This window comes from Erpetoichthys calabaricus, chromosome 4 (assembly GCF_900747795.2).
Source record: "Erpetoichthys calabaricus chromosome 4, fErpCal1.3, whole genome shotgun sequence".
Taxonomy (NCBI): Eukaryota; Metazoa; Chordata; class Cladistia; order Polypteriformes; family Polypteridae; genus Erpetoichthys; species Erpetoichthys calabaricus.
In genome coordinates this window covers 83,395,368-83,407,333 of record NC_041397.2, presented here as the reverse complement: position 1 = coordinate 83,407,333, position 11,966 = coordinate 83,395,368, and the positions used below count along the sequence as shown (strand labels likewise).

General features: G+C 36.3%; 1 protein-coding gene across 1 annotated transcript; it reads right to left on the bottom strand.

Annotated features, from left to right (window-relative positions):
* Positions 1–8,305: 8,305 nt before the first annotated feature.
* Positions 8,306–11,636, bottom strand: pou4f1 (POU class 4 homeobox 1). The gene is made up of 2 exons (XM_028801262.2): positions 11,156–11,636; positions 8,306–10,811 (listed from the first exon to the last, which is right to left on the bottom strand). Exons 1-2 carry the CDS (start codon positions 11,276–11,278, stop codon positions 9,837–9,839), a joined length of 1,098 nt encoding a protein of 365 aa, XP_028657095.2. The 5' UTR covers positions 11,279–11,636; the 3' UTR covers positions 8,306–9,836.
* Between the last annotated feature and the right edge of the window lie 330 nt (positions 11,637–11,966).

The following is an 11,966-nucleotide window of genomic DNA, read 5'->3' as shown; positions in this document are numbered from 1 at the left end:
ACGTATTATGCTTATTTGTCTTTTCCCAAATTAAAGTGGGCTAATTTTGAATAGATAGATAGATAGATAGATAGATAGATAGATAGATAGATAGATAGATAGATAGATAGATAGATAGATAGATAGATAGATAGTGACCTAATACAAAGTCAGTCCAGCGTATAAATGATAATCAAATTTCAAATAATTTCAAACGGAAACGCGCATTAAGAATGTATGCGTAAGCATGGAACACCCGAGATAAAAAGGCTCTGCTGACGTCTAGCGCTAGTGGGCGGAGCTGTCCGGTGTAGTTCCGCGCTTAGGGGGCCGTCACTACCCGATCTGCCATCGTCAGCTTTGGTCTTCTTATAATCTCTTGCAGGTTCTATAATATCATTGCAAACCGTTATCTGAAGAATCAGCGTTAGCTCCTGTTTATAACAGAAAGAGTGAATGAGAGAAAGAGAGAGATAGAGAAACAAGTCAAATGTTCACCCCTATTATTTTTCAGTCGCTTTGCGATGATTTAAAATGGAAAAGTACATCGAATTTACTTATTCTTGCTAAGGTCTGCGCTGGTTATGCCGATTTATACTGTGCCTATGTTATTTCCATTATTTTACGTCTAAAGCAGGCAAGTTGCTCAGCAAGAAAGATCAAAGTATATACAATATCGGCAAATAATTAAAAGCGGTACAATTCATTTTGAAGGAAGTGTGTGGTGAATTCTACTTTAACAACGGTAAAGGCATTCTCACACTTTGTTGCTGCTCTGCCACGCTTAAGTTTCCTTCTCCCTGTCCAAAAGAAGACTGCACTTTCTCTTTAGTATATTACTGCAGACATTGACTTAAAAGAAAAAGCAATAAATCGATTAGTGAAACAAAAAATACATGCCCTCTGGCTATGTATTAAAGTGATAATGATGGACAAATGCGTTCAATAGGAGGTCAATAGTGCATGACCACTTTCTGCATTTCATATGTTCCTTAGGTACTGTCAGATAGATAGATAGATAGATAGATAGATAGATAGATAGATAGATAGATAGATAGATAGATAGATAGATAGATAGATAGATAGATAGATACCTCGCATGTCCGTTAAAATGGCAACACAAATGTATCTTTTAATTTGGATCCTAAAGAAATCATTTACACTCGATGCACATGTTTGTTGACCACGGATTCACAAATACACACACACACACGTTTCTTTACACCTTTCTAACGCTCCCAGTCGAGCATCTAGACAAATTCTCGTTGTAATCCTCATTTAGATGTCACAGTCTCTTATTAATTTGTATTTTTATGTTTTCACGAACTGATCTAAACTACTACATTATTCAGTAAAATGTTCAGAAAAAAATTGAGTAATTTTAGATAAATGTAGTTACTTAATATGAAACTTTGAGCAAATATCACCCCTTTGAGCATCCCACTACCCAGATCTCCCAACACCTCCCAGCACACACACACACACACACACACACATAGACCCTTCAAGACACACACACACAGATTAGGCTATTTCTGTATAGCAAGTAAAGTATGTCTGTAGGTCTTCAGCCAGGCCCCCTTCATTTTGCATTTGTAAACCTCTCGGAATAAATGTGACATGTGGGTAACAAGAGGTCAAATACGACTGCTCAAATATTTTTCTTACTAAATGGCGGATTTATTAGACAAATACGTAGTCCTGCCGATTCTGAACCCCTAGTGATTGAATTTTGCCGTTAAGTCAACAAAAACTCAAAGTACATCAGTGGCCCAAGATTTAGTGGTGATGGTTAAGATTACTGAACAAATACGTGTTAGAAATGAATACAGATTTCAGGGATCTGCCCCGTTAACCTCCGTCTGACATTTCTATTCAAGGGATAGCAGCCGCACTCATTGGGAAAACCAATTCTTTATCATGTGGAGTAGCCCCTTTATTAAAAAAAATATATAGCAAGCTGGCGGGTGGAGGCACACAGTCCACTGTAATTTCGCCTATCTACATGAGCATTATAGCTCAAACAGCGTTAAGAGGTAATGGCATGATAATGGGAGACTCGAAGTCACAGGGCAATACCTTCATAAGTACTGAAAGGTCATCCCTACGACCATTTAGGTCCCTGATTGTATTCTGTAAATGAAATAGCTCATAGCGCCTTTCATAAAGACATAGTGAATTTAATGAAATATTATTACCTCATCGTAAATATTAGGTTAGTTGTCTTGTAAATTAATAGTGATGGAAGATATTATAAATGACTGTAACAGAGTTTGCAAGTAAATTCCGAGCAATTGACGTTACCTGCGCAAAACGTTTGTAATTGTAATGTAGAAAAGACTAATTTTCCCTCTATGAGAAATCCGTGCTCCCTTCAATGTAAAACAAAAACATTTTCTTATTAAATGACAGTATACGTGTATAAACGCAGCCAATGATTCTTTTAAAAGATTAACTACTGGTATTCCTTTTCTTTAATTAGCTAACACACTTTACTAGTAGTGCAACTCTGAAGTACAGAGGCTGTGTATGTGCTGCCCGGTATGGGCAAGCCTCAGTATTACTTATTATAAGGGGCAATGGCTGGTGGTCCTGCTCGGGTTCATGCGAAAGAAATCATTTCTTCTTTGTGAAGTTACTGCAATAGTTTTAGCTACATTATTTTTTATAGTTATATGGTACTGCGATTTCTTTTCCTGTTGTTGAGAAGCAACTTTATAAATGGAATTTAAAAAAATGATAAAGGAGAGAAGTGTAAAATTTAGAATTAATACACATTTTAAGGGAACAAATAACAGATAAAACGATCTCTCTTGAAATGACAGGACTAAAGTTACTGGTGTTGATCAAAACTTACACAGACAGACAGACAGACAGACAGACAGACAGACAGACAGACAGACAGACAGACAGACAGACAGACAGACAGACAGACAGACAGACAGATAGATAGATAGATAGATAGATAGATAGATAGATAGATAGATAGATAGATATTTAAAAGAATACAATTAGATGCTTCCATTCTCATTTATAGCTTTTGTATAAGATGATATTAAATCTTAACATCGATCCTGAAGATAATACAAAACATCTGTTAAAATGTCACTTTTGTAGACGTCCGGAAAATACTGAGTAAAAGTCATAAAATGAAAAATTGTCCCAAAACCCCCACACATCGTGAACATCGTTGCATAATGAAATCTGTGATGAAGTTATTTCTCTCTCCCTCTCTCTCCCTGTGTTCAGCGAGGTCGTACAGCTAATAAATCCAGCTATTGCTCCTTATACAGCCCAGCGCAGAAATAATTATTGTCCTACCCTGCCCGTGCCAGAGGCCTCTTCATCTCATCTGTCATGAAACCAATTTCACTTTATTTACATCCATTTGCTAGTTTAATTACTGTCCCGATGAATAGCCTAGAGGAATTAAGTTACGAGTCCTTGGATACCAAAAGCGACAGATATATGGGTTATATTTTACTAGAAGGTAGAAAATTATATTTTGTTGGTTTGCAGATAATTTTTTTCTGTATAAAAGTGTCTTATTAAATATCGTCTTCTCTATTGTTACATATACCTGATTTTGCATATGATTTGGCATCTCTAATCAAGAAATACAGAAAAGTTCCTTTGACATGTTTATAACTGCAATACATGATTTTTTTTTTACTTATTTATAAATGCGAAGGAAAACGTAATGCATCTGTTATTATTATTATTACTATTATTATTATCACTAGCAGTAGTAGTAGTAGTACAATTAAGGATAACAGCCCTTTTACCAGGCTAATACAGAGTAATACTTGTTTACAGTGTGTAAGCTGCCTGACTCGTCAATTCGCTTTTTTTTTTTTTTTTTTTTTGCTCCTTAGTTAAAACTTGTGATATTGTTTAAAGGAAGCAAAGTTAGATGAAATATGGCTACCTTTTTATTTTTTTATGATTCTCACTTTTTTCAAACTTAAATCGCTTTGGGGTCTTTACCATCAGATTGACAATTAAGGTGCACAGCATTGAAACACTGCATTATTATTATAGTTTTAATGGTTCGTGTAAGTTTGATTTTATATAGCAATCCTGCTTTTAACTCCTCCACTAAAGATCTGCAGATCTGTTTAAGTTTAGATATAACCCGTCTTGCAATCTAAAGCAATAATCAACACATGAAGTTGACTATTTATTATTATTATTATTAATATTGTTGTTGTTGTTGTTAAGGAAATAACCTTCAACTGAAATATCGACGGCTAACTTTGAGGGTGGGATAGTGTGAAGTTCTGGTGATGATTCCTTTCTTGATTAATAGATCCATGTGGCAAACAGCCTGACATATGGTGTGCGAAGCAGCTGGAGATGCTACCTTAGGCATCCCCTACGGCCATTAACATATTAGAAGCTTTTGTGCAGTCAGACAGTCGGACTTCATCTAGAGCCCCTCTCGGAAAGACAGCACCCCAGAGCTGTTTGATATAGCCTTTCAATAATGCATTACTCTTCAATTTCCAAGGGAGCTGTTCTTGGTGCTGAAATATTACTGTAGTGTGGAGCCCCCTTGAAGTTCATAAGAAAAGGTCTTGCAGCAAGTTCGACAGGAATCTAAAGGAAATATTAAACTAAAAACCTTAATACTTTAGAATATTCAACAACTTTTTCAAACACATACACACACATACTTATATATATATATATATATATATATATATATATATATATATATATATATATATATATATATATATATATATATATATATACACAGTTTATATTTATGTATGTATGTATCTGTGTGTGTGTGTGTGTGTGTTCTAACAGTAAAAGAAAGAAATCAATTGTATATTAATGTTTTGCTACTGTATTGCAACAGCTTATTGCCGATGTCGTTTTCTTCAACTAAAAGCAAAGTGATAATAATTTGGTCTGGCTGCAGTGTATACAAGTCCGTTTACTGTAAATGATACTCTGTAAAACATCAGAGAAAGTAGAATTGTTATATAAATTCATTTAATATCAATTGAAAATTTTAATTCTGCCCCTTTCAACAGTAAATGCAATAACATACATTAAAAAACATTTAGTTATAATATAAAAATATATCGATCATGTTATAGACTATAACTTATTACGTTTCAATATATACATGCATGTGTCATTCGAGTGTTTAAGTTTGAAATTGTCGCGTATATATACACATATACTTACATATACATATATGTATATTTACATATACACATATGTATAGGTACAAATATATAAATATGTATATATAAAAAAGAAAATGGGTCATTCAGTCCTCTTTTAAAGTGTGAATTGAATCCGTTTCAAGCTTTAAAAATTACTCATTTCCGATCTTCTACGGAGCAACATTCTATTAAATTAATTCCATGAGTACCTTAAAATAAAAAATAAACTAAATAAATGAGTACAGATACTTAACTAACCAAACCTGTGTCAAATCATAACTTGAAAGAAGTTCGTGATTATATTAATAAAGACATTACCAAATTAAAGTTTAAAACTGCTGTGAAAAAGCGGTTGTTAAAAAAATGACGTATATATATATATATATATATATATATATATATATATATATATATATATATATATATATATATATATATATATATATATATATATAATTTTTCCCTCAAGTTATAGTACTGTGGTGAACAGTGATAACTTTTATTCAGCTGAGTGATAATACACTGATCAGGTGCAATAATACTGAGTGGCTAACTTTACCATTCAACAAGTTATGAATTTTCCTGCAACGTGTGTGTATACTATATATTATTATAGTAGTGTGTGTGTATATATATATATATATATATATATATATATATATATATATATATATATATATATATATATATATATATATACACACACACACACACACATATCCAAGAAATAATAATGACAATAATAATGATAATATGCAGAAATGTTCTTACCTAATTAACAATCTTCTGTTCTTTGTAGCCAAAAGCTACACAAAGCAATAAATATTTCGCTCTGTGCAGATACAGCTGTGACCAGTTTTCATCTGCTCTTCGTCTGAAAATCCCCGTTAGCTGTCTGAAAATATTGCATTTTATATCACCAAAGACCGATTAATATTGCATTACCTGTATTTAACATTTCATTTTAAGCTCTGGATGTCTGCATAGTGGAGAGTGCGCTATTAAACTCAAAGAAATCTTTTGGATTACGGGTTCATTGGTCAGTTTAAATAAAGGAATGTCTACATGGAGGTATGTATGTCCTCTTTAATGCAAAAATTGCGTTATGTTATCGTCTGAAGTTATTCGGATAATGTTTGGAGACAGGCAGGTCTCAGCCTTCATTAAATGTTTATTGTCAACGAATAAAGCATCCTGTATATGTCAAATTCCCAAACTAAACCCTTTTAACGCCAGCTTCTCCAGTAATATGGCATACATAAAAGCCATTATAAGTTATGCTTTATTATGTAAATAACACGCTCGGTAAATTCTACGTATTGTTAGGCTTCATAAGAGATTTTTTTATATATATAAAAACGGATTAAATGTTAGTTGTATAAACCAAAACGCTGATTATTGGCCATGGTGATTGAAATGTGCGTAATATACTGTACATATAGACGCGCGCGTGTGTGAAATATTAATCGCCTTTTCCAAAATTCGGTTTAATTGTACTGCCTATTCATACTCACTTTATTAAAGCTTACCTACTGTTTTGATCAAATAATTTAATATAGCAAAAAACTCCAGTAACTTGTGTTAGGTTTATTTAAATCTTTTTAAGAGCTTAAATCTGAACGCATTGAAAATAAATGTATTTCTGTTACTGTGTATGCTTTATTTGTTTGAGCTTAAATATCTTTTAAATCGCGTCAACAATTCATTCAGGATCTTTTTTACGGATTAAAACCTTTACAACTGCAAGTGGAAAACGACTTTTTATTTAAAAAAAAAAAGTAATTTAAATAAATAAATGAATAAAATGTAAAGGCAAATTTTATAATCTGATATCATGTTCGTAAAATGACTCTCTCGAATAACAACAACAATAATAACAACAACAGTAATAATAATATGTGCTTTTCAATGAATAGTTTTAGAATCACATTGCATAAGATGGCGATGACAGCGCTAATCATCACCGTAATCACATTAATAGATAATTGATTCTGTGGTGAGGTAGAAATCGCTCCCGCTTCTTCGGTGCACGTAGCGAAGCTTTTTCTTGTTCATGCACTACAGAATTAGTCTTAATATCACAGGAGAGTGAAAAATCAATACTATCATGGCAGTGGGTGTCTATTATTCATTTATGATGGTCTAATCTAAGTTGAAAGCAATTGGTGAACAAGTGTTACACCGAAATTGCATAACTTCTCAGTCGTGCGCGTTTCGGGATTTCCAGCATGGCCAACTGCAGATACGATTTCCTACTTTTTCATTCCAAATGTTGTACGCACGGGAGCAACGCGAGGTACATTGAGCCTGCGTGGTATGATAAGGTAAATTATTATCATAAATAGGATGCGCTCGGCTAGTTTAACGGAAATACACAATTCCAAAACAGCGCACTTTTTTTGCAATGTTTCCTTCAAGTTTTGGTTAGGGCTCCTCTGTCTATGTGGTGAGAAAGTTTTGCATGTTAAATACTTTTATATTTATTTCTGCTTGATTTAAACACAGAGGGATATGAAGAATGAAAAGTAGCACGTTAAGTAACACAAGCCTGCTGCCCTGTAGTGCCCACAAAGTACCCGTTTTCCGCAAGAACATAAATCACGAAATTGTACAACTTTCATTTTTTAGAAATCACGAATACGACAGATGTTTGTTGCCTGCTTATAAGAATCTATTCGTATTCATATTAGCATTAGTCTGTTTATTTTGTGCGTCGGAGTGTGTTTGTAATTCCACAAACAAAAAAGTGATAACTATAATAATTGTTATATGATAGTGAAGTTCAATGAATGAAACTGGGACTTTTGTTTCTCTCTTTTTTAAACATTTGCATCAGTAGGTGGCATCCTACCCGTTTCTAATGATTGTTATTCCGACAAAATTGCGCATGAAGCCCCCCGCTGTCGTGTTTACATCAACACCTAAAAGGACTTGTTTGTGAAAGTTGACGTTTCCATAATATTTCTTAGAGTTTGTAACATCAGGCTTCACTGGACATGTCCTGTTTTTGAGCTGCACCTTTAAAAAATCACCACTCATAGAGTACACAATTAACCACACACAGACTGTACAGAAGGTGTGACTTTAAATAAGTAAAACTCCTTCTAACAAGAAACAAAAAATCACTTTACTCCGAAACAGAATGGCTTTATGATTTTTATTTTGAGTGCTGGGACACATCTCCCTGTTGTTATATTTGGCTTACAGAAATTACTTTATATAAATAAAAAATCAAAATAAAAAAAAAAATCAATCAATAAATAAAATAACACAACAAAGGAGAAAGCTCAGCAAACGTGGACAGGTAGATGAGACAGTGACAGTCCATGATGCACGTGTGATCGCAGTTTGTAAACATACTTGTGCACAAAGGAAAGTGTTACAACCAACAACTTTAAAAAAACAATCAACACGACAAATAATGGGTCTTTCTTTTTTTTCTGTGAAAACAGGCAGTAAAGAGTGAGATTACACCATCCACAAAGGTCTACTAGTAGATACCAATTTAGTGCTTAATTAGTCATTTTAATGCATAGAACGTTTGCACCGCAAACCATTATACACAAAATACTGATTTTATTCCGTACCTTTTTCTTTTCGTTTGTTTATTTATTTATTTCGCTCAATCTGAGTTCATGGTAAATCTCCTTCCAGTCATGCGAGATTTGTAGGTAACAGCTATGCCTACTTTAAACCATCGGAACAAAAGGCAATAACTTAAAAACATGAAAGCTGGTAGAGGATGGGGGTTTCATTATTGGAGTGTACACATATGTCGAACATAATTAAAAATAAAAACGTTGTAGTGCAAAGTCTAAAAAGGAATTGAAAACAACAAACACAAACAAAATGGGTTAATTAGAAGAGTGCAGACAAATAACGTTAATAACACACCATTAAGTAATAGTTTTCTCTCTGTAGTCATGCAGACCTTTGGAACGAATGCATTCCTCGTTTAATTTTTATGATTATTTTCATTTGTTATGCTGACCCTTCAGCTCTCTCAGCTCCCCTGGAATATAAACCTCGATCATTTTGATCAACCCTCCCGTTTAATATTTTATCAGTGGCATACGACTTACAGGGAAAAAAACAGTTACTCACAATTTATGTAACACTGAAGAAGCTCGGGGTCACATTTGAGAGATCTCTAAATCTGTAGCGCAGTGTTTCCCTATAATGTTACCATTATGAAACATAATATTCGAGCCAGTCTGCGAATAGCAACAGCTAATGAGGTAACCCTTTAAATGGCTGTCTTTTTTTTATTTCTTTTTTTACTTGAAACAAATGTGACTTTTTAAATTCTAAAATGATGCAATTAAACATCAATCAACTCTCATTTTACAATGAATTCAAAAAAAGGCAATACTCAGATCGGCTGATACAGTCTGTTTGTAATATTTTTCTTTCTTTTGTTTTCGCTCTCTAACAGTCTCCATCCAAGACAGACGTCGATCTGAATTACCTGCGGTTTGCATACTTCACATTCACCAATAACGTGAAAAATAATTCAGAAATTATAAAGCCTCATAAAACAAGTGACTTAATAAATCACCACCCCCGTGTTCATGTTTTAAAGCCTCCGTTAGGAAAACAAGCAGAAGACTAAAACAGTGAAGGTTTATAGGTTCCTTGGTCCCCAGAATAATGTCTTTGGACCCCCTTGCAAGACTAGTGGGTCGCTGAAAATTTCAGTCGCTTCTGTTTCTGTCTTTGATTGCAAAACCATACTCGCACCACGTTTTTTTTAAGGTCTAGTTTTTCCGCGATTGCCGCGATCTTCTCTGATGAGGGACGGGGCTGAACTGCAAAGTACGCTTCCAGAGATCGCTTTTCTGGAGCAGCGATCGAGGTCCTCTTGCGTTTCTTTTCTCCTCCGTTAAAAATATCAGGTTTGCTCATTTTCTCCCTCTGGGCCCCCTCGGCCTCTTCCAGCCACGCTTGCAGGATTGGCTTGAGTGCTATCATATTATTGTGCGACAGAGTCAAAGACTCAAACCTGCAGATGGTACTTTGACTAAGTGACCCCACACCTGGGATTTTGAGATTTGCGAGGGCCGAGCCAACGTCCGCTTGGGTGACCCCCAGCTTAATTCTCCTCTGTTTGAAACGCTCCGCAAAAGCCTCCAACTCCCTTGGATCTGTGTCCGAATCGTTAATTGAGGGCAGTCCATTGTTGGTGAGCCCTGGCGTAGCCTGAGCTCCTCCGTGGTGACCCGGCAGAAGCCCGTGGTGACTGAGCGGAGAGTTCATATTCATAGCCGCCTGGTGGGACAGGTGGCTCAAGCCGTGCATGTGCGAGTGCGGATGGGCAGAGGTGGAAATCAAACTGCCGCCACCTCCTCCTCCGCCACCCCCGACTCCATCGTGTCCGCCGGTCATCAGGGTTAGCGAAGGTGAACTGATGTGGTCCAACAGATCTCCGGGCTCCAGGTTCTGGTGATGGTGGTGGTGGTGGTGATGGTGGTGATGGGCAAGGGGCACAGTAGAGGTAGATGTGCATGGCACGCTGTTCATGGTGTGGTACGTCGCGTCCGGTTTGAAGGGATGCGTCTTGCCCTGAGATACGGCGATATCCACGGCTGCCAGTGCTTCCGCGCGGGCCAGAAGAGTTTCATCCAAACTAGCGAAGATATTGCTCTGTAGCTGAAATACACAGAAAGAAAAGGGGAAAGGCAAAGAAAAGAGAAAAGAAAGGAATCGGTAGGTTATTATCAGCCGAGGGAATCCTGTCATCTCGTTACACCAGGAAAATCGCTTTAGAAGCTTGTCATAAAAATTAATACAAAAAATGAAGTCGGAACCTTGTATGAATATGCTTTCAAAAAAGATCACAGGCTTGCAGATGATTGCCGAGGCATACATGAAAAAAACATTAAGCACAGCTTGTCAAAATGTGCCTTGCAGCGATCTTATTATTACACACACACGCGCATATGCATGCAACCCTGACATAGAACGGGACGCCAAGATAAGTTGAGTTCATTTACCTGTGGTGTCTGTAGACAGGCTCTCCTTATTGCCTCCGAGCTGGAGTGCAGAGAGGAGTACTTATGTTCAGGTAAAGTCGGATGCATGGCAAAATGTGGTTGCTTGCTGTTCATTGACATCATTTTTGCCAAATCTCGAATAAACAAAAAACTCCACTGCTGAAGAAAACAAAAGACATAAAAAATACTAATACAAGGTCCCGATCCTCGCGGTATCTGATGATGCTGAACGCCGCTTGAAGCTGTACAATCACGCAGTGTTGCCTCCAGTCTCAGTCTCACTTATCTGTCTGCTGCATCCTTGCGCGAGGATGAGATGAGCTCCTACACCTGAGCCCTCCACATCTCGTTTGGCGAGCCCCGCTGTTCTCGCGAGACCTCGAACTGCACTCTCTCCATCCACAGTGGACTTTTCTTAAGCCAACCTGCATCTCCAACTCAGCAGCAGATCCATAGGTCGCTGCGCTGCCAGAGCAAGAGCTTCTTATAGTGGACCGAGAGAAACGACCAAGAGTAGGTTCTACACCTGTGGATTCTGGGCATGCGCGGTGGTGCTTGTGTAGCTACAAAACTTGCAGCTTTTAGGATAAGATGCCTTCGAACTCGGCTAGCATTCTTTTATGACTCTTCGACAGGTTTTAAGCTATTAAGACATGCATATTGGACTTATTTTCTCAGCTTATTTAAGTGCTGCCTCATAGGATATACGTATTCAACCCAGTTGAAACAACATAACAGTAAATTCATAACAATCACTGTAAAGCATCCAGTGCGTTTATGTGAATAAATAATATCCATTTTAATTCCTTGA